We start from the raw sequence: 25,249 nt of genomic DNA, 5'->3' as shown, positions 1-25,249 counted from the left end.
CCTTGTCTGCACAAAGGTGAGGAAGAGCTCTGTGTCCCGGGGCTGTTTGAAGGACTTGGTGAGCACCTCAGCATTATCAACACAGGGATCTCTGTGGGGTCTGAATCAGCTCTGCACTTCCCCCCCCCACCCCCGGGGACAGTGACAGACAGTGACCCATACTCACCCCTGTGTCCGCCCACCCGCCCAGAGAGCATCCAAGTTATTCTTCCAGGAACCCTGGAAATCCTGCTCTCCCAGTCTCGCCAGTCTTTGGCTGGGAAGAAACCTCAGAAGAACTCCAGCCGAACACCCTGGAGTCAAGGAGGCAGGCGCCCTGGGACTTTCTCAAAGAGGTTCAGACGGGCCAGGGGTCAAGGACTTGATTTTCCCCCAGATGGACCTTGGGAAACTATGGGACTCCTCAGCCACCCCCAACTGGGAATCAGAAACCTTTCCCCTGCCTTGAAGCCAAATGCAGAAGCTGCCGCGAGCTGTGGAGAACAGGGGGAGCGCCTTTCTCAAGCCGTGGGGTTGCAAAACGCCCTTCCTGGGCTTCCGGCTTGATGTCTGGGCACAGACAGCTGCATGTGGCTGAGACTCACACCCCTGGTCTGCCCCCACCTCCCGCCCAGCCAAGGGGGAGCTGGCCTTGTGGCGCCCTTCCCTTGGCATTGGGCTGCGGGTGCCAGGTGGGTTCGCCCTCCTGGCTCACCCTCAGGACGCAGCCTCAGGCCAATGCTATCCCCTTCTAGAATCACTCCAGACCAGCACCCAGACCGTGGAACAGAGGCTATTCCCTCTCCAGGAGCCAGGGGCAGGGGGACAGGGAACTCGAGGTGGGGAAATGTACCAAGGGGAGGGGCCCTGGCACCTTCCCCAACCCCTGGGCACACACATAGCTGGGAGAGGGTGGTTGTGCTTCTTAGACCCAACAGATTGGGACCCAGGGATGGGCCCGAGGGGAGCTGGGCCCTCTCTCTGTAGCCCCTCTACAGCGACATTACGATTGTTTTGTGGGGGCACAGGGGATGAGCCCACAGGCCTGGGGGTGCCCATCTCCCCTGGTGAGGGCACAGCATGTGGAATCTGATAGAAAAAGGGTAGGGGTAGGGGTAACAGGGCAAGTCACATAGGAAGGGGCCCCTTTTCCAACTAGGGTGGGTGTGGGACATCGGGGGTTCCTGTGGGGAGGGAAGGGGATACATGGAGTGGGGAGGAGAGACAGGGGCCTTGCGACAGAAGCAGGGGGAGGAGGGAGGGCTTCCAAGCAGAGGGGACTCAGCCCCCAGGGATGACGGGGGAGGTTTACACGCCTGCAGAGGGGGAACAGGGCCAGGGGTCCCTTCCCAGGAAGACCACTATGCATGAAGGACTTGGGTCCTGGCTAATGAGTGGGTGGGGGCTGGGGGTGGAGGGGCCAGTCTTTGCCCCCAGTTTGCTGGTAGATGCTGAATGACTGGAGAAGAAGTTGGGGGGGTGTCCCTGCCCAGAACCCACCTTGAGGGACACCTGAGATAAGCAGAGGAAATGAAAAGACCCTAAGGAAAGGAATGTGGTTGGCATGAGGTGTTGCGGGGGACGCTGGGGTGGGTGTCTACGGCCAGTGAGTGTTGGGGTGGGGGTGGGGAATGCGGGAGGCTGGGATGGGGGAAGGAAGGCCGCCGGGACTTCAGCCTCGGTGTGTGCGGTGTGGGGTAGGGGAGAAACACCACCAACAGGGCGGGGGGCCCGGGACCCACACTTGTGGTGGTGGTGGGGGGGGTGGGATCGCAGGGTCTGGCGACTATCTGGAGGGAGGCTCGGGGTTCCCCACTCTGTAGGCGCGCCTAGGGTGTACCGGGGGCAGCACAAATACGAGGAGTCGCCGGGTGCCAGGGGCCGGGGGTCCCCCAGACCAACGTGCGTGGTGGGGTGCCGGGTCTCGATCTGGAAGGGGCCGCGGGGTTCCCACCCCCGGGGCGCCTGGGTTCAGGGGAGTGTGGCCGGCGGCAGGGGTCCCGGGGCGGCGCGGGGTCCCCGGATCGGGGGGTTCGGGGCCCGAGGCCGGGTCGCGGGGCGGGCGGGGGGCCGGGTCGCGCGGGCACTCACCGGCCCAGCCAGGGCGCGAGGCCGCCGCGGTGGGACAGGGGGTTCCGGGTCGCGCGGGCACTCACCGGCCCAGCCAGGGCGCGAGGCCGCCGCGGTGGGACAGGGGGTTCCGGGTCGCGCGGGCACTCACTGCTTGAACATCTTCTCCATGTCCTTGATCTGCTTCCTGGAGAACTCCTTGAACTCGGTGTAGGGGTTGAAGACGCGGCGGCTGGGCGACTGGGGCTCGCCGATGCCCTGGTTGAGGTCGGCGCGCCGCAGCAGCTTGGCGCTCAGCTCGCAGTCCGCGCTGCCCAGCGCCTCGGCCGCCTCGTCCGGCGCCCCCGCCGCCCCCGCCGCCGCCGCCCCGTTCAGCCCGGGCTGCTCCGCGGCCTCGCCGCCGCCCTCGCCCTCCATCTGCAGCCGCCGGCTCAGCTTGGTGGCCAGCTCGTCCGTGGCCATGGTGGCCCGCGCGGCGCTCGCCTCGGCCGGGCCCCTACTCGCCGCGCAGCGCCGCCGGCCGCGCTCTTCCTCTTCCTGACACTCCCCGGGCCAGGCGCCGCCCCCGAAGGTGGGACTTGGGCCCCGGCGGGGACCGCGCGCCCCGCCCCCATGCCCGGGCCCGCGCGGCGTGCGCGTGATCGCTCCCTGCCGCCGGGGGTCGAGTGTGCCCTGCGCTCCCCGCCCGCAGCCGTGTGACCCCCGCGAGGCCGGGGAGCGCGGCGGAAAGCCACAGCCCCTCTTGGTGCCCGCTGTGGCAGCTGAGCGGGAGGGGTCCTGTCGGGGCCCTGGCGGGAGGGAAGGGGGCTCCTCCCCCGCGGCTTGGGTGGGGAGCGGGGCTCGGGGGGCGCCGCCCCACCCCCTTCTCTGGAATCCCCACGCCGTGAAGTCATAATCCTATGTCTGTGACACCCTGTCGGTTGCCATGGAGACGACTCGCTGTTAAACACTGGCGTTCCCGATGAGGGCTGCAGGGGTTCCGAGGTGGACCTGGGCAGCAGAAACCCCTGTTAAGGGTGAACCGTGGCGGGCGCCGCTTGCCTCTTGGAATAGGACAGACTAGCAGCTGCGAGGGAGATGCGGCTGGACTGCACCCCTGCAAGGGCCCCCGGCCACAGGGGATGAGGGACAGGGGAAGGGGCTGGTGGTCCTCTCTCCTGAGGCCCCGCACTGTCACATGGATGACTTGGCAGAATAGCTGCTGGGCCAGTGTGGTCGCCTGTGGCTCTACTTTAGGGAAACTGACTAGGAAATCATGATGTCGCCATTTTGATGGGGTCCCCAGGAGAGAGATGTTCTCCCCAAAAGCTCCTGGACAGGGCTGGGGAAAGAGTTCAGACAATCAGTAACTTGGTGTTCTGGGCTGTTCCCTTACAACTGCACAACTCTGGACCTCCAGCATCAGAACCACTGTGGCCTAGGTTAGTAATACAGATTCCCAGGCTCCAATTTGGACAAACGAAACCGATCTCTGGGGTGGGATCGAGGAATCTGCATGTAAACAAGCACCCAGGGGAGTTCTCACTGAAATTTGGGAGTCACTGATTTAGAAGGAGGACTATGCTGTGTGCATGTTCTCTGAAACGTTAGGTCAGTCAGGACCCCTCTACTGAAACTGCTCCAACCAGCCAAGGTGCAGAGAAAAGATGCATCTCGGGCCCCAAAGCCAGTGTGTTCTGGAGGCAGGGACCCCGTGGGAATGTAAAGCCAGCAAGCTGTTACCCAGTGATTTGCACAGAACAGAGACTCAGTTGATATTTGTCAATTTGCTGTGTTTAAGAACATTGCTGAATTAATTTTTTAAAATTATATTTTGCTGCTGAACTAATTGAAAAGGTATTTTTAAAAGGACGAAACTGAGGAAAAAACCTTCAAGTTTCAGAAAATGGAAAGTTCTCATTCACTTCTTTATGAAATTATGTTTGAGTCCAATAAAGATGCTCAGCTTAAATGATTTTTTTTTAAAGCTCAGAATTAAGTTTCTTTTAGTTTGGGGCAGCTTGGTCCAGCTACTTGCAAAAGACAGACTTCCATCTCTCCCGTATGCAGCCTTGAAGCTCTCAACAGAAGTAAAATAGTTATTTAAGGAATGTAAAGTACTAGGGACAGGATGTAAATTAAAATGTTTAAAATGATGTCTGCAGATGATGTTTGTAGATGCTTAAGTTTGTCGAACTCTTAGTCTTCCTCACAAAGCAGCTAACTACTTTCAAGACTGACGAGACTCATTTTACTCCAGCTTATGATTTCCAATGGTTCTGCATGAAGCTGGGCTGCCGTTTTATGAAACGGTTTGCAGCTGCTTGACGTGGGAGCAAACTTCACAGTAAGGCGATAATTGAGGGGTTTGCCTGCTTGCAAAACAACTTACATATATGTAAAAAACCTGGGGTTTGAGCCGGACGCGGTGGCTCACGCCTGTAATCCCAGCACTTTGGGAGGCTGAGGCGGGTGGATCACGAGGTCAAGAGATCGAGACCATCCTGGTCAACATGGTGAAACCCCGTCTCTACTAAAACTCCAAAAAATGAGCTGGGCATGGTGTTGCGTGCCTGTAATCCCAGCTACTCAGGAGGCTGAGGCAGGAGAATTGCCTGAACCCAGGAGGCGGAGGTTGCGGTGAGCCGAGATTGCGCCATTGCACTCCAGCCTGGGTAACAAGAGCGAAACTCCATCTCAAAAAAAAAAACAAAAAACCCTGGGGTTTGGGTTCGAATTATGTGGACCACGTGTGCATAGTAAGCTCTCTGGTCAGTTACCCATTTGGCTTGTGTGGACATAGCCCTTGGGAGGGAGGGAGGGTGCGCTCCATGACACACAGGTTGGGGAATTCCTGTTTATTACCTATAGCGTCTTGCAGAAGGGCTGTTGAATGCTGGTGGCTTGCAACTGTGAAACTCAGACAGAACTCAGGAAATGCTGCCCGGGTGGGTGAGTCCTTTTAACACCTCTTGGGTTGACTTTTCTCACAGGTTTTCCAGGTTTGCAAAGCTCTGAGACTGTGACCTCAAGCTGCCCAGTACTTTGGCCCCATTGCAGAGGCTTTGGGCCTGGGCCAGAGATGGACGCTGCAGGGGCTATGTTTTATTCAAAGTTTTTTTCTTCATTGGTCATTTCATTGGTCATTGGACTTCAAGAAAAGCACTTCTTCAGGATCAAAGAAGCAGTGATGGAAAGAAAAGCAGAGAAATCCAATGAGCCCTAATTGGTGGTGAAACTTCCAGGAAATATCACTTGCCTCTTGATTAGGGGAAATCACTTTTAAATGACCCTGAGTTCTGTGCCCCAAGCATAGATTCTGGCAGAAAGAAACGAGCTGGCCTGATGACACACTGCAGCATCTGGTCATGTGGAAAGAATGATCTTCAGGAAAAATCACACCCTTGGCAAAGGCTTTTTACAGAGGCAAGGGCGAGCCGGCCAATTCTGACAATGTTCCAATGTGGCAAAGGGAGCCAGGCGGGCTTAGTCATCATTACTTATGTTTCTTCTCTTCCTCCCACATCTCCTTGTATAACTGTCTTTTGGGGAGGGGTGAAGCGATATTAAGAAAAACAACAGCGCTTTGAAAAAGGGGCAGGGGAAATAAACAAGAAGGGGAGAAAGAGTTGGGAAGAGCTCTTGGGTGATGGGGAGATGGCATGGGGATATTCTGGAGCCTGACGGAACTGTGTGGTCCCACCAGCCTGAGATGCTGGGAAAACAGGAAAGGATTCGGGAAGTGGCGGAGATGAGGTTGGCTCACAAAATGCAGGGCTCCCTGAGCACTTTACAAATACCAGCTTGCAAATTAGTCATGACAAACACTCCCCGGTCATCAGGAAACCCTTGATAGATGGAGGACAGTGCACAGAGATCAAAGTTCAGGGGCAGCACCAATATTCATTTGGGGCAATTGGAGTGAAAGCAGGACGGGGTCACAGCCTGGTTGATCTCAGAGGCTTTCCCATCTTTTGCAAGATCTGGAAACCATGCAAAGGGTGTAATGGGGAGAGGTGCTGACATCAGGCATTATGCGACCACTGAATGGGGGCAAAGAGGCAGGAGGAAAAGTGAGTGACGACGGGGCAACAGCTGCAGGTGGACCCATTTGCAGGTTATCAGAAACTAACTTAACTATTCAGCTCTCTGTGGTTACCTTGAATGCTATGAATCCACTTGAAAACCAGGATGATCCTTCAGGGGAGCTGCAGATGTCCAACTGGGCGTGTTTTCTGCTTCTAAGTCACAGGTAATTCGGTGTACAAGTTTGACACCCTGATGGGCCCTAGCCTTAGCTCCGTTTTAAATTCCCAGAGTGTTTTTGTGTTTGTGTGCCTATGGGGGGAATACCTTAAAACCCAGCAATGCTGCTCCCACAGTGCTCTCCTGGACCCCTTCCGAAGATGGTAATATTATGGGCAGCTGGTTTCGATTTTTATATTTGCAACAGCTACTTGGAGAATTGCCAGCAACAGGCAGGCAATCAGGACATATTTATTAAGTGTACTGGGCACTGGGCACTGGTCCTGGAATTCTCCTGGTTGTAAGCAAGTGGGGGGACAGGGAGGTGAGAGCTAGAATAGCCATTTTGAAGTGTGAGGTTTATTGGACCCCATACTGGGCGACTGATGGAGAGAGGCTACCAGTCTTCCAGCTAAACTTCCCTCTGGTCAAGACCCAGCAATTGTTTTCCCTAGCAAAGCGTTAGTAAAATATCTGTTACTCCCAACACAACCTCCTGGGGGAAGGGACCTGTCTGTCTGCTTCAACTTTGGATCCTGAGTGCCCACATCAGGGTACCTGGCCCGAGGTGAGTGCTGTAGAAATAGTTGTTGAACGAATGCATGAGGACCTGCTCTGCCTGAGGGCTGGGGACAGATTGGGAGTCTTCTGTGTCCCCTCCAGGGCATCTGGTGGCCCATTTTTAGGTCTCAAGGTCACTGCCAAGAAAGAGAAGCTGCTAAAGTGACACCTCTGTGCACCCACATGACTTAACACAAAAGTTAACACGAGCTCTTCAAAAACAAGCCTCTCAAGTGTCTGTCTCCTGCCTTCCCTGAGGACAGCATTGGTGGCATCAGATAGGGGTTGGGGCTGGGTGACCTGCTGGTCCTTGGCCATCACTGTGGCCCAGAGGTCATTTAAGTAGCTCTCTGCTCAGCAGACAGGCAGAGGGAATAGATGGAAGGTATGAGTAAACACTGCATGTGGCCACGGCGAAGGCACCCCAGAGCCTGGGAAACTGAAAGGGACATCATAAAACCAACACATAATGGACCATTGCAGAGACAGGCAAAACCAGTCAGAGGAAATAGCATGGTGCCCAGGCCAGGGACACCTGACCTAAGGTATTTTGTTTTTTTGAGACAGGGGTCTCTCTCTGTCACTCAGGCTGGAGTGCAATGGTGTGATCATGACTCTGCAGTCTCAACCTCCCAGGCTCAGCCTCCTTAGTAGTCGCTGGGACTACAGGTGTGCACCACCACCCCCGGTTAGTTTTTGTATTTTTTTGTAGAGATGGGGTTTCGCCATGTTGCCCAGGCTGGTATTGAACTCCTGAACTCAAGAGATCTATCTGCCTTGGCCTCCCAAATTGTTGGGATTATAGGCATGAGCCACCACACCTGGATGACCTAAGGTATTAACTAAAGAAAGCAGGTGATTCTCAGGGGGGTATGAAGCCAGCATGCCTAGAGGAAGGGAATGCACCACGAAGGTGTTGTCTCCTGAGGCTCGGTCCAGGAGAGGCAGGTCTCTTAGACCCAGTGACAGTGCTCCTAGTGTGCAGATGCACCTCTCTGATGACAAAAGGCAGTGTGGTTGTGATATTTTACATATAGAGTTTTTGTTATTGTTGTTGTTTTTGGGACAGGGTCTCACTCTGTCACCCAGGCTGGAGTGCAGTGGTAAGAACACGGCTCACTGCAGCCTCAAAATCCCAGTTTCAAGCGATCCTTCCACTTCAGCTTCCTGAGTAGCTGTAACTACAGGCATGCACCACCTGGCTAATTTTTCAAAGTTTTTGTAGAGACTGAGTCTCGCTATGTTGCCCAGGCTGGTCTCAAACGCCTGGGCGTAGGCAATCCTCCTGCCTCGGCCTCCCTCAGTGCTGGGGTTACAGGCGTGAGCCACTGCACCAAGCCTATATTTGTTTTTTTGTCCACAGTTCCTGGCCTGTAACTCCCATGGCCCTTGTTATAGTGAACACGGTCTCCCTCTCTGAAGTTCTTCCACCCCCCTTCACCTGCTCACAGCAGGATTCTGATTCTGGGTCTAATCTCATTCCAGAGAGGGGTCCGCCGAATACCCTAGAGGAAGGGATGCTGCACAGAGAGGCCAAGAAGAATTTGGACAGACAGGCCTTGGTGGGTTTAGATCTTTTTGTCCAATCCCATTTTGACAGCTGTCCATGCTTCACTCATGCTTACCCAATGAAGTTTCCACAACAGGCCTGAAAGGACAGGGTTCAGGAGCTTCCAGAGAGCTGAGCAGATGGAGGTTCCTCAGGGGTGGTGCTTCAGGGAGGGTGTGGAAACTGCCCCTTCCCCCATATCTTGCCCTGTGCATTTTCTTCATCTGTATCCTTTATTTTCCTGAGACAGAATCTTGCTCTTGTTGCCCAGGCTGGAGTGCAATGGCGCGATCTTGACCTACTGCAACCTCCACCTCCCGGGTTCAAGCAGTTCTCCTGCTTCAGCCTCCTAAGTAGCTGGGATTACAGGCACCCGCCACCACACTCGGCTAATTTTTGTATTTTTAGTAGAGACGGGGTTTCACCATGTTGGCCAAAGTAGTCTTAAACTCCTGACCTCAGGTGATCCGCCCACCTCAGCCTCCCAAAGTGCTGGGATTACAGGCATGAGCCACCATGCCTGACCTGTGTCCTTTATATCTTTTATAAACAATCAATCAATTAATGTGTTTCTCTGACTTCTGTGAGATGCTCTAGCAGATTAATCAGATCCACAAGGGGTCATGGGAACCCCAACCAGAAGCCTGTGGGTCACAAGTTCCGGACTCCTGGACTTGTGACTGGTGTCTGAAGTGGGCAAGTCTTTAGGACTAAGCCCTCAACCTGTGGGATCTGATGCTGTCCCCAGGTAGAGAGCAATGGTGGACACCCGGCTGGTGTCTGCTGCAGAGCTGATTGCTTGCTTGAGGGTGGAGAGAAATCTCCCTCCACATGTGGTCACAGCATCTTCTGTCTTTGTCGATTGCTTTTGGTGTTGATTGAGAGAACAGGAAAAAGCACATTGAATGGTGTTCTTTTTCCCCATATTCAAAGTGGTGTAATGGTTAGGAGGTGGGTTTGGAAATCCCAGTGCGGTGACCTTGGCCAAATTACCTTCTGGCCTCATTTGCATTGTCTATAAAATGGGATCCTCTCAAGCACTCCTATCTCCTGGTGTGCTTGAGAGGATTAAATGATAAAATTTATGGAAAGTGTTTACTGCAGTGCACGGCACATAGTAAACGCTCAAAATGGTCTCAATGATGAAGATGACAATAATCTGGCTTCTAGGTAGTCATGTGGCAGGCAACAGCTATGCAGATCCTCATAATCTACTCAGGGTGACAGTTTAACATAGGGGTTGGCAATTCTAGCCCACTTCCTATTTTTATAAATAAAGCTTTAATGAAACACGGCCATGCTCATTCATTTATGGATCACGCTGCACTGGCAGAGTTGAGTGGTGGTGATAGAGACCTACGGTCAATAGAACATAACGGCCCTTTGTAGAAGAAAGGATATACTATTTGGCCCTTTACAGAAAAAGTTTGTCATCCTGTCCTCATTCATTAGTAGACAACCAGCTGGTTCCTGGACTTCACCGAGGAAAGTGCCATATTAAGCAGTTGTGTGTATAAAGTCTGGGCTCCAACATTTGCTGTGTGACCTTGGGCAAGTTACTTACCTACTCTGGGTTCATCATGTTCACAGAGGAAACAGGAGTGATGACAGTGAGGATGAAGTGGGATACTGTCTGGACCATGCTTTGCACAGTGTCCGATGGCCAGGAAGGACTCTGTATGAAGTAGTTACTATGATTAGCTATTATATTTCAACTGATGAAAGGCACAAAGAAACTCCCAGGAAGAGGGTCATTGCTGCATGCTGCTCTCTTTAAAGAACGCCCAGCAGTAATCCCCTACAGGGCCAACAAGATATGTGGACATCAAAAGGGAGTGCTCCTATGCAACATACCCAGTAAATTAACGATTTCACTTCCTTTTCAGTTAAAGCAGTGGATCAGAATTTGAAAAGGAGTAAAGGTCAAGGCCATGAGGTTTAACTAACATGACAGCATCAGTGTCTGGCCCACAGTAGGTCCCCGGTATCCACTGGCTGAATGGATGGAGCTGGTTGTTTAACTGTAAAACTATACTCTCTGATGATAAGACCACAGTTACCCAGAAGATAAGGTTTCCGCCTCCAATATTTTTGGGTCTTAGAAAGGAAAACAGTGTGCTAAAGATGACAGGAAACGCAAAACAAGGACCTGCTAATGCTTCTCCCAACTGGACGGAGGCACTGTGATGGATTCCTGGGTAACAGATGGGCAAAGAAAAATGTTTAAAAACAAAAGCTGGCACATAAGGTCATGAATTGCCCAAAATAACCTGTGACACTGAGCAGACGGATGCGAGCAGTGCACCTGATGGAAATGAGGCCAAGCTGATGAGCTGAAATAGCCAACCCTCACTGGTGCCCTACGTCCTGCTTCGGGATGCCTCAGCATGGGAAGGAGGCGCGCATCAGCATTATCCGGTTCAGGTTTCTCACATCCTTAGTGGATTGCTTTCATTCCTAAGTCCCTAAAAAATTGGAAACCACTCCACTTACCAGGAGCACGCCTTGGAATGCAGATCTGGAAGCTATTTTTTCCTTCCAGACATTTCATGACTCTGGTTTCTACACAGCAGGCGATGGTAACGCTGCCAAGTTTCAAGAGAAGGGCACCTTATCTGCAAAGTCACGAATCCAAGGATCCAAATGGGCTCCCATTGGCAAGGGCGGAAGGAAGTTGTTTGTCTTAGCTTCTCGAAAGATCAGAAGCAGATTGGGAGGTTTGGGGTATACAGGTACCTCGTTGTACCGTGGTGTGCCCCCCCCAGGGGAAAGACTGCCGGTAGCTTCTCAGAATCTATAGTGGGTGGGGCTGTGTAGCAGAGTGTCTTAGTAAATGCCCATTTGGTTGCAAATGAACAGAAACTCAAACCAGCTGAAGCAAACAGGGAGCATCTATGGGGAAGAAAAGCCAGTTCCTGACGTCCAAGCCTGACTCTTTAGCTTTGCTTAGCCACTGATTTTCTAATCTTCCTCACTTCCTTCCAATAATCTCTATTTAAGTTAGCCACAGAAAGTATCTGTCGTTTACAACCAAGGGATCTTGAGTGACACAAAGGGTCCTAGTGGAACCCAAGAGCAGGCATTGGCATTGGCCTTCACAAAGAAGGAAACTGGGAATCAGAAAGTCATTGGGAATCAAGGTAGCTTTCTCCCAGGTCAGCTGAGAATGTATTCAGCTTCAAATGGCAGAAAACCCCATGTGAGTAGATTGTAAAAATTTGGAGCCCCTCCCATACTTACTCTGGCTTTATCTGATGGGATGTTAACAAACACAAGGCAAGCAGAGACTTGAAAAGTGCTTGTGCACGGGGGCCCGTTCTCACCTGCTGCTCTGGGGAACCGTGGCCACCACATGTGAACGGGCCTAGTCCAGTGGGCTGAAGGATGAGTGGGCGTGCTGAGCAGAGACAAAGGGCTGCAGCGGAAGGCCTCTCTAGACCACGTTTCTCAACCTCAGTGCTATTGACATTTTAGATAAAATAATTCTTTGCTGTGGGGAGTTCTTTTGTCTATTGTAGATCATGTTTAGCAGCACCTTCGGCCTCTACCTAGTAGATGGGTACCTGCCCCTCCCTCATTGTGACAACCAAAATTATGTCCAGACATGGCCAAAGTTCTCTTGGGGGACAAAATTGCTCCTTGTTGACAAAACTACTGCCCTAACCCAACTCGCCTGCCAAGGCCAAGTGCGTGAAAGAGGCCATTCTAAACCACCCAGCCCCAGCCAAGACAGTCCTGACAGGAAGTGTGTAGCTTGACCCATGGAATCAAAAGAAATAATAAATATTTGTCTTTTTTTTTGAGACGGAGTTTCGCTCTCATCACCCAGACTGGAGTGCAGTGGTGCAATCTCAGCTTACTGCAACCTCCGCCTCCCAGGTTCAAGCGATTCTTCTGCCTCAGCCTCCCGAGTAGCTGAGACTACAGGTGAGCACCACCACGTGGGCTAATTTTTGTATTTTTAGTAGAGACGGGGTTTCACCGTGTTGGCCAGGATGGTCTTGATCTCTTGACCTCGTGATCTGCCCACCTCGGCCTCCCAAAGTGCTGGGATTACAAATATATACACCTGACTACAGTGGCTTAAATAGATAGGGATTTATTTGTCTTATACAACAGGAAGTACAGAGGTAGGCAGTTCATTCATGATTCAGAGCTCAGCGATGCCACTGGGTGCCCACCCGGGCCTTCTTGCTCCTCCATTCCACTATCCTTTGGCCTGCTGCTGGTGTCTGCTGATCCCCAAGGTGGCTGCTCCAGCTTCCAGTCAGAGCTCCAGGGGTGAGAAAGGAGACAAGACAAAGGGACCAAGGGTGAATGCTTTCTCCTAGAGAAGCTGGAAGGGAAGCCCTCCACAGGGACTTTTCCTTATATGCCATTAGCCAGATTGGTACAATATGGCCTGCCCTAGCTGCAAGGGAGGCAAGAAAATCACGATGATTAGCTTTGAGCCTACACGGTGGAGGAAAGTGATGGCTGAGCAATGATTACGTAGATTTAGTATCTGCTGAGGAGCTGTGGTGTCTGCTGCACTGGCTCTCTGGGGTTCTGCGGGTTTTTGTCTCTCCTTGTTGCATAGGTACTCCAGTGTCCTTTTTCTTCTGAAGACTGGCTTTGTTTTCATGAACACGAGGGGGAAAATGGTGGCTGTAGCCCTGGAACTGCATGAAGACTCTCAGCTCTATATTTGGGACTATGGTACAGTCTAATATTTTCATGTATTAGGTTCTTGAACATGTCTGAGATTTTCTAGAGTATTTGTAAAGTCAATTTATGCTCCCCTTTCTTACTGACTTATTTATTTTTGAGACGAGGTCTTGCTCTGTTGCCCAGGCTGGAATGCAGTGGCACAATCATAGCACACTGTAGCCTCAACCTCCTGGGCTCAAGTGATCCTCCCAGCACAGCCTCCCAAATAGCTGTGACTACTGGCACACGCCACCACATCAGCTAATTTTTAAGTTTCTTGTAGAGATAGGGTCTCACTATGTTGCCCAGGCTGAAATGGAACTCCTAGGCTCAAGCAGTCCTCCCGCCTCAGCGTCTCAAAGTGTTGGGATTACAGGTGTGAACCACCATTCCTGGCCTCTCACTGGCTTTAGACCCTAACCACATGTAAGATGTGCCTCCTATGCAATATCGCTCCAAGAATTTGCCCTATTTCTCCCAGGTTTAATCCGTTTAAAAAATACATTTTTTTAAAATTGTGGCTTTAAAAAAAATAAAAACAGTAGGCCGGGTGTGGTAGTTCATGCCTGTAATCCCATCACTTTGGGAGGCCGAGGCGAGCAGGTCACCTGAGGTCAAGAGTTTGAGACCAGTCTGGCCAACAGTGACACCCTGTCTATACTAAAAATACAAAAAATTAGCCAGGCATGGTGGCGGGTGCCTATAATCCCAGCTACTTGGGAGGCTGAGGCTGGAGAATCACTTGAACCTGGGAGGAGGTGGAGGTTGCAGTGAGCGGAGATGGTGCCATTGTACTCCAGCCTGGGTGACGAGTGAAACTCCGTCTCAAAAAAAAGAGTATTAATGACTTCCGGCTCTTCCAATTTTTTTTTTTTTTTTTTTTTTTGCTGCCTGGCCACACAAGAATGGCAGTGAGGGGACGGATGGATGGAGAGAAGGCAGGGCTTGGAAGCAGCAAATAGTACAGCAAATGAGAATGGAGGTCTCTCCAGGCACTGTGCAGAAGGAGCTTGTGACCGGGGCAGCGTGTGCTCTTTGGTGACTGGGGACTTGGTCTGTCCTTGTGGCCTGGGATGGTAACAACTAGGCCATGTGGTGTACCAGAATGGACAGTGTGAGATGGAATTAGAAACCTGGGTTCAAGACCCAACTCGAGTTTACTGGCTGTGTGATTTTAGGCAGGCCATGTAAGTTCTCAGGGCCTCAGCTTCCTCATCTGTCAAATGGCGAACATAATACTATTCACCTCCCAGCGCTGGGGGAGCATTAAATGAGATGTGTTTTGAAAATTGTGGAGTGCTATATAGATGTTAGTCATTATTACGGAAGCAATAAAACGATTGGTGTTCTAAATTTATTATAATAAACAGATTTTTTTTTTTTTTTTGAGATTGAATCTTACTCTGTCACTCAGGCTAGAGTGCAGTTGTGTGATCTCGGCTCACTGCAACCACCACCTCCTGGGTTGAAGTGATTCTCCTGCCTCAGCCTCCCGAGTAGCTGGGATTACAGGTCTGGCTAATTTTTGTATTTTTAAAATATATATCTATATATATTTTATTGCATTTTAGGTTCTGGCGTACATGTAAAGAACATGCAGGATTGTTGCATAGGTACATACATGGCAATGTGGTTCGCAAAAATGGAACGCTCCACGAATTTGCATGTCATCCTTGTGCAGGGGCCATGCTAATCTTCTCTGTATTGTTCCAATTTTAGTATGTGTGCTGCTGAAGCAAGCACAATTTTTGTATTTTTAGTAGAGATGGGGTTTCACCATGTTGGCCAGGCTGGTCTTGAACTCCTGACCTCGTGATCCACTCGCCTTGGCCTCCCAAATTACTGGGATTATAGACGTAAGCCATCGTGCCAGGCCATAACTGAGATTTAAACTCACTGTCCCAAGGCCCTGATAGCTCCAAAGTTACAATTCTACCTGAGGATCCAGGGTAAGTTTCATGTTTTCTCAAGTTTGAGTCTGTCGGAACTCTTAGGAGTTTTGGTATTTGGGTACATCATGACCCAATGTGGAACCACATAATTATATCTACGAGGCCTGGACATCTGGGCTACAAACTTCTATTCTTCATACACCTGAGTTTGTGTACATTCATAGGTGGTTTTTTTTTTTTTTTTTTTTTAGACGGAGCCTTGCTCTGTCGCCAGGCACCAGGGTGGAGTGCAGCGGCGCAATCTCGGCTCACTACAACCTCCGCCTCCTGGGTTCAAACAATTCTCTTGCCTCAGCCTCCTTAGTAGCTGGGACTACAAGCACGTGCCACCACACCCAGCTAATTTTTGTGTTTTTTAGTAGAGACAGGGTTTCACCAAGTTGGCCAGGATGGTTTCGATCTCCTGACCTCGTGATCCGCCCACCTCGGCCTCCCAAAGTGCTGGGATTACGGGCGTGAGCCATGGCACCCGGCCCATAGGTGTTTTTTAAAAAGAACCCTTCTCCCCACACACTCCAAAATATAATATTGTTCAAAATACTGGTCTAGAAAGCGAAACACCAGGGTAACAATCTTTAAAGTCCTACAAAAGCAACTCAGTATTTTGACACAGACGACATGGAAGAGTCACATGAACTCACAGAGGGTCACACGAGGCCTGGTGGGATGAGGTTTCTCTAGTACCTTCCACCAGGCTTCGAATGCAAAAGGCTCTGGCTGGACTTGCTGGAGGTCTCTTTTCTCAGCATCTCTCTTTCTTGGTCCATCTTTAGGGTGGCTTTTCTGGTTCCAACCTATGACAAGCAGGAGAAAAAACACACAAACTCCATTGCAGTGAGACTCCAATTGTTCCACTCAAGTGGTTTTGTTATTTTTTATTTATTTATTTTTAAAATGAGGAGGACTAGACACTTCCCATGTATTTTATTGTATTTATTTATTTACTTAAAAAAAAAATTGAGACAGAATCTTGTTCTGTTGCCAGGCTGGAGTGCAGTGGAGTGATCTCGGCTGACTGCAAACTCTGCCTCAAGGTTCCAGTGATTCCCCTGCCTCAGCCTCCCAAGCAGCTGGGACTACAGGAACATGCCACCATGCCCAACTAATTTTTGTATTTTCAGTAGAGATGGGGGTTTCACCACGTTGGCCAGGCTGGTTTTGAACTCTTGACCTCAAGTGATCTTCTCACCTCAGCCTCCCAGGGTGCTGGATTTATACTTAAGGGATTACAGGCGTGAGTCACCGCATCCAGCCGGTTTTATTATTTTTTTTAAGAGATAAAATGATTCATCATTATCATCTTACTCAAAGATGAGCCTTAGTAAGGTTTTGGGGTGGCCGCTCCAGATACACAGATATTGCTTTCTCTTTCTCTATTCTCTTTTTCTTTTCTTTTTTCTTGATGCGGGGTCTCACTCCACTGCCCAGGCTGGAGTGCAGGGGAGCGATCCTGGCTCACTGCAGCCTTGACCTCCTCATGCTCAGGTGATTCTCCAACCTCAGCCTCCCAAGTAAGCTGGGACTACAGGTACGCGCCACTATGCCCAGTTTATTTTATTTTATTTTTTGTAGAGACAAGGTTTTGCCATGTTGCCCAGGCTGGTCTCGAATTACTGGGCTCAAGTGATCTGCCCTCCTTGGCCTCCCAAAGTGCTGGGATTACAGGCGTGAGCCACCAAGCCAGGTCTATTTACATATTTTTTAGTTTGAAACCTAAAAAATATGGGGGGGGGGTTGTTATGGCAAGCACATTCGTTGTGATGGTGTTCTTCCTAAAAAGCTGTTAACTGAACTGAATGTGTCTAATGTCTCTGATGGCTTAGAACTGGGTGTCCAATCTTTTGGCTTCCCTGGGCTACACTGGAAGAAGAATAGTTGTCTTGGGTCACATGGAAAATACATGCACACCAACAGTAGCTGATGAGCTAAAAAAAAAAAAAAAATTCCTAGAGTGTTTTAAGAAAGTTTACGAATTTGTGTCAGGCTGTATTCAAAGCTGTCCTGGGCCTCCGGTTGGACAAGCTTGGCTTAGAAGGAGAAAGTGAAGTATGCTTAAGGGAGGGTCTGTTTAACCCTTTGAGCACCTCCCAGCTCGAAGGAGGGGGCATTCTGGTGGCCGGGTGTATGACCCCCTCCCAGGTCGTAGCTGATTGGACACTTGGCACAGCTGGGCTTTTCCGATGCCCACTCCCAACAGTTGGGGTAATGGGTTGTGAGATGCCACTCGCTCCCTGGGCTGGCCTTTTTAACTGCGGGCCTGGGAGGTTGTCCCTTCCTGTCATACAACTGGAGAGAGAAGAAATAAGCAGGGGGGCAGTATAGAGAGGGGCAGAGGAATGACATGGATACATGTGTGTGCTCGAGTGCGTGCATGCACGAGAGACGATGCCTGGGTATCTTCCTCGTTCTCTCCTGGAGCTTTAATAAGGCACTTATTTCTGTATTCTTATAAAAGGCCCCCACTGCGCCCCCTTTCTGAGTAGGTTTTTGTTAACTGCAACCCAAGGTCTCTCGCCCACACAATTCTGGAGACACTGGGGACACTACTGTGGTTTGCAGGTTTCTTTCCAACAGGATTCACCTTGCCAATCCCATCTCCTGCAAAGCCATGCCACCAGACTTCAGGCTGCACGTATACCCGGGGCAAGACGGCTGGGTGGCCGGTCGCGTTTCAGCTCTGCCACTTGCTACGTGACCCTCAGTTTCCTCATCTGTCAAACAGGGATGAATGTGGATCCTGCCTTCCTCAGAGGGCGGAGAGGAGACTCTGGGAGGATTTCTGTGGAAGGGTCTGTTAGGACCATCTCTTAAGCTCTTTGCACCTTAAGATGGATTTAAAAATCACCTCCTTCAAGCCTGTAATCCCAGCACTTTGGGAGGCCGAGGCGGGTGGATCACGAGGTCAAGAGATCGAGACCATCCTGGTCAACATGGTGAAACCCCGTCTCTACTAAAAATACAAAAAATTAGCTGGGCATGGTGGCGTGTGCCTGTAATCCCAGCGACTCAGGAGGCTGGGGCAGGAGAATTGCCCGAACCCGGGAGGCGGAGGTTGCGGTGAGCCGAGATCGCGCCATTGCACTCCAGCCTGGGTAACAAGAGCGAAACTCCGTCTAAAAAAAAAAAAAAAAAAAATCACCTCCTGAGGCCCGTGACAGTGGCTGACGGGCGCCTCAAATGCGTTTTGAGACTCTGCATTCAAGATTGTTTCAGGGCAAGAAAGGGTCAGTCAGTCTCATACTAGCCCACATATTTGTCCGAATGCCCAGGGAAAAAGAAAACAGCAAACTCAAAAGCCTTCTCCCTAAACAACCCTTCCTTTTCATTTGATTTTCAATAAAATTGCTGACTGTGGGTGGTTTCCAAATGCCAGTGCCCTGACCCTGCGTGGAGTTGGCTGTCAGAGTTGGAGCCAGGGAGTTTGTGAGAGTCCCGGGTCCCCAGGGCCCCAGCCCCAGGGCTGCCAGGAGCATGGGATGGGAAGCACCACGGAAGGGGCTTTGGTTCTCTTTTTGAAGTGACAAGGGATGGGGCAGCAGAAGGCAGCCTGGACGGCTGACCTGGGACTGGAGAACGTGAAATGCACAGATTCCGCTTATTTGGAACCAGGTGCCTCACCCTTAGAATGGGAAGGCATGGATAGAAGCCAGTCATTTAAATAGCGACACCCAGGTGTGAATGGACTCAGGCCATCCTGGGGTGGCTGCTTCAGGAAATGGCACGCCTGGGCTGTAGGAAGCCCCCTGCCCACTCCCACATCGCCCCTGGTCTGGGTTTAAACATTCCGCACTCAGGGAGGCCTCTCCTGGAGCTTGAACTGGGGGTGACGGGGTCCCTGTGACATATGCTCAGCTCAGTCCAGGGGCATTTGTCCTCCAAACACTGGGCACAAAATTATTATTTAATCATTATGTGTATTTACTTTAAAAAAAAGAAAAAAGAGGCCAGGGGTGGCTCGTGCCTGAAACCCCAGCACTTTGGGAGGCTGAGGTGGGAGGATCACTTGAGCCTGGGGATTGCAGTGAACTGAGATTGCGCCATTGCACTACAGCCTGGACCACAGAGCAAGACCCGGTCTCCAAAAAACAAAACAAAACAAAAAACAAAACAAAAGGCCCAGGACTGTAAGCCAGGCTCTTCATCGAGCTAACTCTGTGTTTCCCAACCTTTCTTTAATTATCAACCTCACCCCCTGAGAATTCTTAGAGGTTTTTTTCTAACCCCTTCACCCTTTTACAGATAGGGGTGTGTGTGTGTGTGTGTGTGTGTGTGTGTGTGTGTGTGTGTGTGTGTGTGTGTGTCTCCACGTCTATGAAGATATGTCTATTGCTTTAAACATAAAAGAATGAAGTTTTGGCCAGGTGCAGGTGCTCCTTCCAATTTGGGAGGGCGGATCACCTGAGGTCAGGAGTTCCAGACTAGCCTGGCCAATATAGTAAAACCCTGTCTAAATTAAGAATACAAAAATTAGCCAGGTGTGGTAGTGCACGCCTGTAGTCCCAGCTTTTCTGGAGGCTGAGGCAGGAGGATTGCTTGAACCTGGGAGGTGGAGGTTGCAGTGAGCTGAGATTGCGCTACTGCACTCCAGCCTGGCCTGGGTGATACAGTGAGACTCTGTCTCAAAAAAAAAAAATGAATTTTTGCCCCCTCGAGGGTGATACTGTCCCCATTGAGGATTCGTCATTGAATCTTAACACCTGGACAGCCCCTGCCACGCTGCCACGTTGCTGACTCTTAATATCTGTTGCGTGAGTGAATGTCAGGACAGTCTCTGTGTTCGCCCTTCTCTCCCCGGTGCTTAGCATGGTAGGTGGCCTGGCCCAGGTACTCAGTAAGTACTTGTTAACTGGAAGATTTTCCTTTTTAGCATATAGCCCACAAACAAGACTGTTGGTCAAAAAAAAAAAAAAAAAAAAAAAAAAATCAATGAATGGTATTTTGGAGGACAGAAAAAAACTCATAGGTCCTTGAAAAGAAAGGCACAGATCCAGCTCGGAAGCTTACCAGCGATGGACACTTTTTTTATGAGCATACAAGTCGGAAAGGCTGGATTGTCCATGTTCCATCTTCCTCGGGGTGGTCACGATGACTCACTCCATCACCTTAAGGACTCAAAGGACAGAGACCCCAAGCTACATGTTGCAAGGTACCTGGAGGAAACCTTTTTTTTTTTGAGACGGAGTTTCGCTCTTGTTACCCAGGCTGGAGTGCAATGGCACGATCTCGGCTCACCGCCACCTCCATCTCCTGGGTTCAAGCAATTCTCCTGCCTCAGCCTCCTGAGTAGCTGGGACTACAGGCATGCACCACCATGCCCAGCTAATTTTTGTATTTTTAGTAGAGACAGGGTTTCACCATGTTGGCCAGGATGGTCTCAATCTCTTGACCTCGTGATCCACCCATCTCAGCCTCCCAAGAGTGCTGGGATTATAGGTGTGAGCCACCGCCCCCAGCCTGGAGGAAACCTTTTTGCACCAAGGAGGTCCAAACATCAAACTCCTTTGCCTTTTGCATCAAAGAAAAATGGACTTTTTTCTCAAGCCATGTCTGGGGGGCTGGATAAAGAAGGTCACTCTATTCTCAGGCAAAGCACCAACTGCCCCCATTCTGTCGAGCCTAAAATTGCAGGGGGCTTCACATCTAAGAGGACCACAATATCCCTACATCCAGGGCGCATTCCAGTGTCAACACTGTCATTTACATCTCCATGTCATTATCAGCCACACCTGGCAGCGGGCGGTGTCTGCCTGCTCCAGTCTCTCCCAAGTGTGTGGATGATTAAGTAACGGGCCTCCCCTTCATTCCCACTTTCAGGTGGCAAATGTCTCAGGTCCAGGGAGACCCTGGGGACACTCTCTACCCTCCTAACATCCAGAGCAGCGGCCACCTTCTAGTAGTCTTCGGACAATGGTGTCAGTTAAGAAGAGGCTTCTATTTTCCAAGAATGTCCCCTGCATAGAGTATCTTCAGTTCTTCTAATGATAATTTTGTTTCAGAATAACTGTGGCCTTTTATCAAATTTGTTCAATAAGTCTCTCTTATTCAACCAAAATGTGTTTTGCGTTCAAGCTTCCTGAGAGCTTCCCTCTACTTTCTGCAAAGCAAGAGTGGATTGGGTCAATTCCAGTTCCAGGGCTCATGTGTGAATGGCAATGATTCAACGTGTTTAAGATTTCATAGACTCGATTCCCAACTTTTAAAAAAGAGTATTCATCCAGGCGCAGTGGCTCACTCCTGTAATCCCAGCACCTTGCGGGGGAGGGCCGAGGCTGGAGGATGGCTTGGGTCCAGGGGTTGGAGAACAACCTGGGCAACACAGCGAGGCCCTGTCTCTTAAAAAACAAAAAAAAGAGCTGGATGCTGTGGCTCGCGCCTGTAATCCCAGCACTTTGGGAGGCCGAGGTGGGCAGATCACCTGTGGTAAGGAGTTCAAGACCAGCCTGACCAACATGAAGAAACCCCATCTCTACAAAAATACAAAATTAGCCAGGCGTGGTGGCACATGCCTGTAATCCCAGCTACTCAGGAGGCTGAGGCAGGAGAATCACTTGAACCAGGGAGGTAGAGGTTGTGGTGAGCCAAGATTGTGCCACTGAATTCCAGCCTGGGCAACAAGAGCAAAACTCCATCTTAAAAAAAATAAAGAATTCTAGAGGATGCTTCCCTGAAATTCAAGAGACATGCCACCCAAACTATATCAGGTTTATTACCTGAAGGAGAGCAAGAAGCACTCGCCTGGTGTTGAATCTGCATTGAGTTCCACTGAGTTCTCATACTTAGTTTTGTGGCTCTGGACAAATTAAAGTCTGTGAGCCTCAGACACCTCCTCTGTAAACTGACTCACCCACAGGGTGCTGTGAAGATTGAATGAGAGAATGCATGCCAAGTGTTTGGCCCTGTGCCTGGCACATACTAAGTGCTCCACGCAACAGGTGTGACATTGATGACAGTTGGGGCTCCTGCCGACGTCCTATCTTCTCTCTGCTCACCTGGGAATTCGAGTTCTGCATCCTGTTCTTCACCATCTCTACAAATACGCGTCTCTTTAATATAGAAAGAATAGAAACAAAATTTAGCTTAGATTCCTCTTTGCCTTTTGCATCAAAGAAAAATGGATTTTTCTCAACTTTCAGATGCTACCCATTTGGAATGCTAGGGCTTCCCAGGGACAGCATTTTAAATGGGTAGCAACTGAAAGTTGAGGAAAATCCATTTTCTCAACAAGAAGGGGGTGCGGCTTTTGGGAGACCTGGAGCCCCATCTTGCTGAGTCTCTTGGGGGTCTCTGTTCCAGATTCCAGCAGAGGTGGAGGCTGCTCAACCCAGGGCCTGTGCGGAACACTGCTCTTCTCAGAGGCCCGTGTTTGTTTTAGCTGGAGGCTGCGCATCCCAGAGCAGGTGGAAGGGGCTGCAGAGGCCCCGTGGTTCACACCTCCACATCCCAGTGGCTCAGGCATGGTGGAACCCATGATGGTTGAACCCCCCTCAGGGGGCCTGTTTGAATGCTATTGTCACCCGAAATCTGAAGCCTGCTATTTCCCTGGGTTTGATTTACAATTGCTGACCCTGCAGTCCTCAAGATGTGGCATCTCAGAGATAGTTCTTGAAGAAAGAGCAGCCCGAGATACTGGGGACACCTCAGATAGGGAGGGAGCTGGGCCCCCCTCTCAGAGATCCCCAACCTTCCGCAGGGGTCACCAACCTCATGCCTACAGGGGCCAGGAAGTCAAAGAAGGGGGTGAGATGGAGATGACAGCAAACCCCGGGTCCAGGTCCTTTCTAAAGGGGCTGGAAGCTGGTGGCATGTAGGACTGTGGACCTAGTGTCCCCAGAGTATCCAAATTTCCCAAAGAAGCCAGAAATCTGGAGTATTCTGGTAAAGTGCCTTTTTTTTTTTTTTTTTTTTGACGGATTCTTGCTCTGTTGCCCAGGCTGGACTGCAGTGGTGCGATCTTGGCTCACTGCAACCTCCACCTCCCTGGTTCAAGTGATTCTCCTGCCTCAGCCTCCCCAGTAGGTGGGACTACAGGCGCCCGCCATCACACCCGACTAAGTTGTATTTTTAGTAGAAACGAGATTTCCCTGTGTTAGCCAGGATGGTCTCGATCTCCTGACCTTGTGATCTGCCCGCCTCAGTCTCCCAAAGTGCTGGGATTACAGGCCAAACTTTACTGGACTCAGTGGGCTGTGATGACATTGACCTGTCTCAAGAGCTGTTCTCAGCCACGGCTTAGCCCACGTCACGTGGCTTCTGCATGAAGCCTGTTCTTAAAGATGCTGCTCTCTATGTCACACAATGTCCCCTCAAGGGGGAGAGTCCAGCAAGGTCTTTGTTCTAAGAACACTTGCAAGTATCCATCCATTGAATCTTACAGACACTGTCAACTGCCACCAAGTTGGTTTCCCATTTCTGGTTGGCTGCCAGGAAGGTGGAGTCAAGCAGGGCTCCCGTCAGCCGGCCTGGGGGTGGAAGTGCTGATTCGAGGCACTTTCATCCTGCTTAGTTCCCGGCTCCGTTTTGTAACCACTCCCACCATCTTTCACCCTCCTCATTTCATTCTTAGGACAGGGATTCCTGGGGCTCCTCGCTCCTCCCTTCTCTTATGGCCTTGTCTCCAAGTCACCAAGTCACTTAGTGGCCTAGGATGGCTGCTCCATGAGCTAAAGCTGTGCTGGAATTTCCCCTCTGCCTTCTCTCACCTCAATGGACTGGGCTGGACACTGGCTTGTCTCTTAGGTCCTGTATTCAAACTGCAGGCAGGTGGGGCAGCGGCTGGGGAGGGAGGGGAGGGAGGGAAGGGAGGGAAGGGAGGGAGGTGTGCGGTGCACCTTGGGCAGCGCATGCAGGCGTTTGCACACCATGAGCTCTTACCCCCTGTTGAAATTGCCTCTACTCTGTGTCTGCAACATCAGAACACCTCCCCTACCTGCCTGTCTTTCTCTTTGAAGGCACAGTTGCAAGGTGTCGATTCTTTTGTGTTTCTCGGTTCATGCTCCTCTGCACGCTCCTGAGTGAAAGTATTAGGTTAGCAAGAGAGTGCTTGGTGTGTCCTTACCTGTTCCAATCTGGGACATGCCTCTGAGGTTTCTAGGAGATGCTAGGACTCGCTGAATAGGTGGGCAGAAGATAGGGGATCACTGCGTGGGAGTCTTTTTCTTTTTCTTTTTTAGTTGAGACAGGGTCTCACTCTGTCACACAGGCTGGAGTGCAGTGGCACGACCACGGCTCACTGTAGCCATGACCTCCCAGGCTCAAGCAATCCTCCCACCTTAGCCTCCCAAGTACCTGTGACTACCAGTGTGTGCCATCACACCCAGCTAACTTTTTAAAAATTTTTAGTAGAGATGGGGTTTTGCCATATTGCCCAGGCTGGTCACCAACTCCTGGGCTGGCTCCCCCTGAAATGTTTCTGCTGAAAATTCCAGCCATCCTTCTCCATCAGCCTCCCAAAGTACTGGGATTACAGGTGTGAATCACCATGCCCAGCTAATTATTTATTTTTTTGTTGAGATGGGGATCGTGCTATGTTGCCCAGGCTGGTCTCAAAGTCCTGGCCTCAAGTCATCCTTCTGCCTCAGCCTCCCAGAGTGTTAGGATTACAGGTGTGAGCCACCGCACCCGGTCTGGTGCCTGTTTCCTGAGCCATCTTGTATCCACACACTGCAACCGTCTAGCCAGATCTTACTTCTCCATCCTTGTAAGGGCCCGAGATCACCCTGCAACCCCCATCTCATTTTCATCCCGCACATCTACCAATTGCTACTTTTTGGTCAAAAACACACAGTGTTTTTGAAGTGAAGAAACCCGGATCTTGAAAATACCTGGGCCCAAGAAAATCTTGGGAAATAGTGAGTTCAATGAAACAGGACTGATACGAGGATGCATAAAACAGTACTGATATGCTGGCCAGGTGCGGTGGCTCACACCTATAATCCAAGCACTTTGGGAGGCCAAGGTGGGCAGATCACTTGAGCCAGACCAGCCTGGCCAACATGGCAAAACCCCCGTCTCTACTAAAAAAACAGAAACATTAGCCAGGCGTGGTGGTGGACACCTGTAATCCCAGCTGCTTGGGAGGCTGAAGTGGGAGGATCGTTTGAGCCTGGGAGGCGGAGGTTGCAGTGAGCCAAGACTGTGCCACTGCACTCCAGCCTGGGTGACCGAGCAAGACTGGGTCTCAAACAACCAAACCACACACACACACACACACACACACACACACACA

General features: G+C 50.8%; 2 protein-coding genes and 1 non-coding gene across 16 annotated transcripts in view; all 3 read right to left on the bottom strand.

Moving 5' to 3' along the window:
* Window positions 1–2,590, bottom strand: part of EFHD2 (EF-hand domain family member D2) — a 20,671-nt gene extending 18,081 nt beyond the window's left edge. The window contains exon 1 of the mRNA XM_017504932.2: window positions 2,201–2,590. Coding sequence (XP_017360421.1) covers window positions 2,201–2,511 — 311 coding nt within the window. The 5' untranslated portion in view covers window positions 2,512–2,590. The remainder of the gene's footprint in view (window positions 1–2,200) is intronic.
* Window positions 2,591–12,466: 9,876 nt separating this feature from the next.
* The window catches only part of FHAD1 (forkhead associated phosphopeptide binding domain 1), a 162,584-nt gene continuing 149,801 nt past the window's right edge, over window positions 12,467–25,249 (bottom strand). For 5 of the 14 annotated variants that reach the window (XM_017504765.2, XM_037729905.1, XM_037729913.1 and 2 more), the window contains 4 exons: window positions 23,951–24,031; window positions 22,014–22,067; window positions 15,709–15,818; window positions 12,467–12,656 (listed from right to left, as the gene is read on the bottom strand). In XM_017504765.2, coding sequence (XP_017360254.1) covers window positions 12,527–12,656; window positions 15,709–15,818; window positions 22,014–22,067; window positions 23,951–24,031 — 375 coding nt within the window. In that variant the 3' untranslated portion in view covers window positions 12,467–12,526. Of the gene's footprint in view, window positions 12,795–15,665; window positions 15,819–20,019; window positions 20,186–20,489; window positions 21,119–22,013; window positions 22,068–23,950; window positions 24,032–25,249 lie in introns of those variants that run through there. The other 9 variants (XM_037729919.1, XM_037729924.1, XM_037729921.1 and 6 more) reach the window with 9 other exon arrangements.
* On the bottom strand, window positions 14,709–14,815 carry LOC119468036. Its single transcript, XR_005196666.1, has one exon. It is a non-coding gene; the product is annotated as a U6 spliceosomal RNA (small nuclear RNA).

Source organism: Cebus imitator, unplaced genomic scaffold (assembly GCF_001604975.1).
Source record: "Cebus imitator isolate Cc_AM_T3 unplaced genomic scaffold, Cebus_imitator-1.0 Scaffold15, whole genome shotgun sequence".
NCBI lineage: Eukaryota > Metazoa > Chordata > Mammalia > Primates > Cebidae > Cebus > Cebus imitator.
The sequence above is the reverse complement of the archived record's forward strand: the minus strand, read 5'-3'. Positions and strand labels throughout refer to the sequence as shown.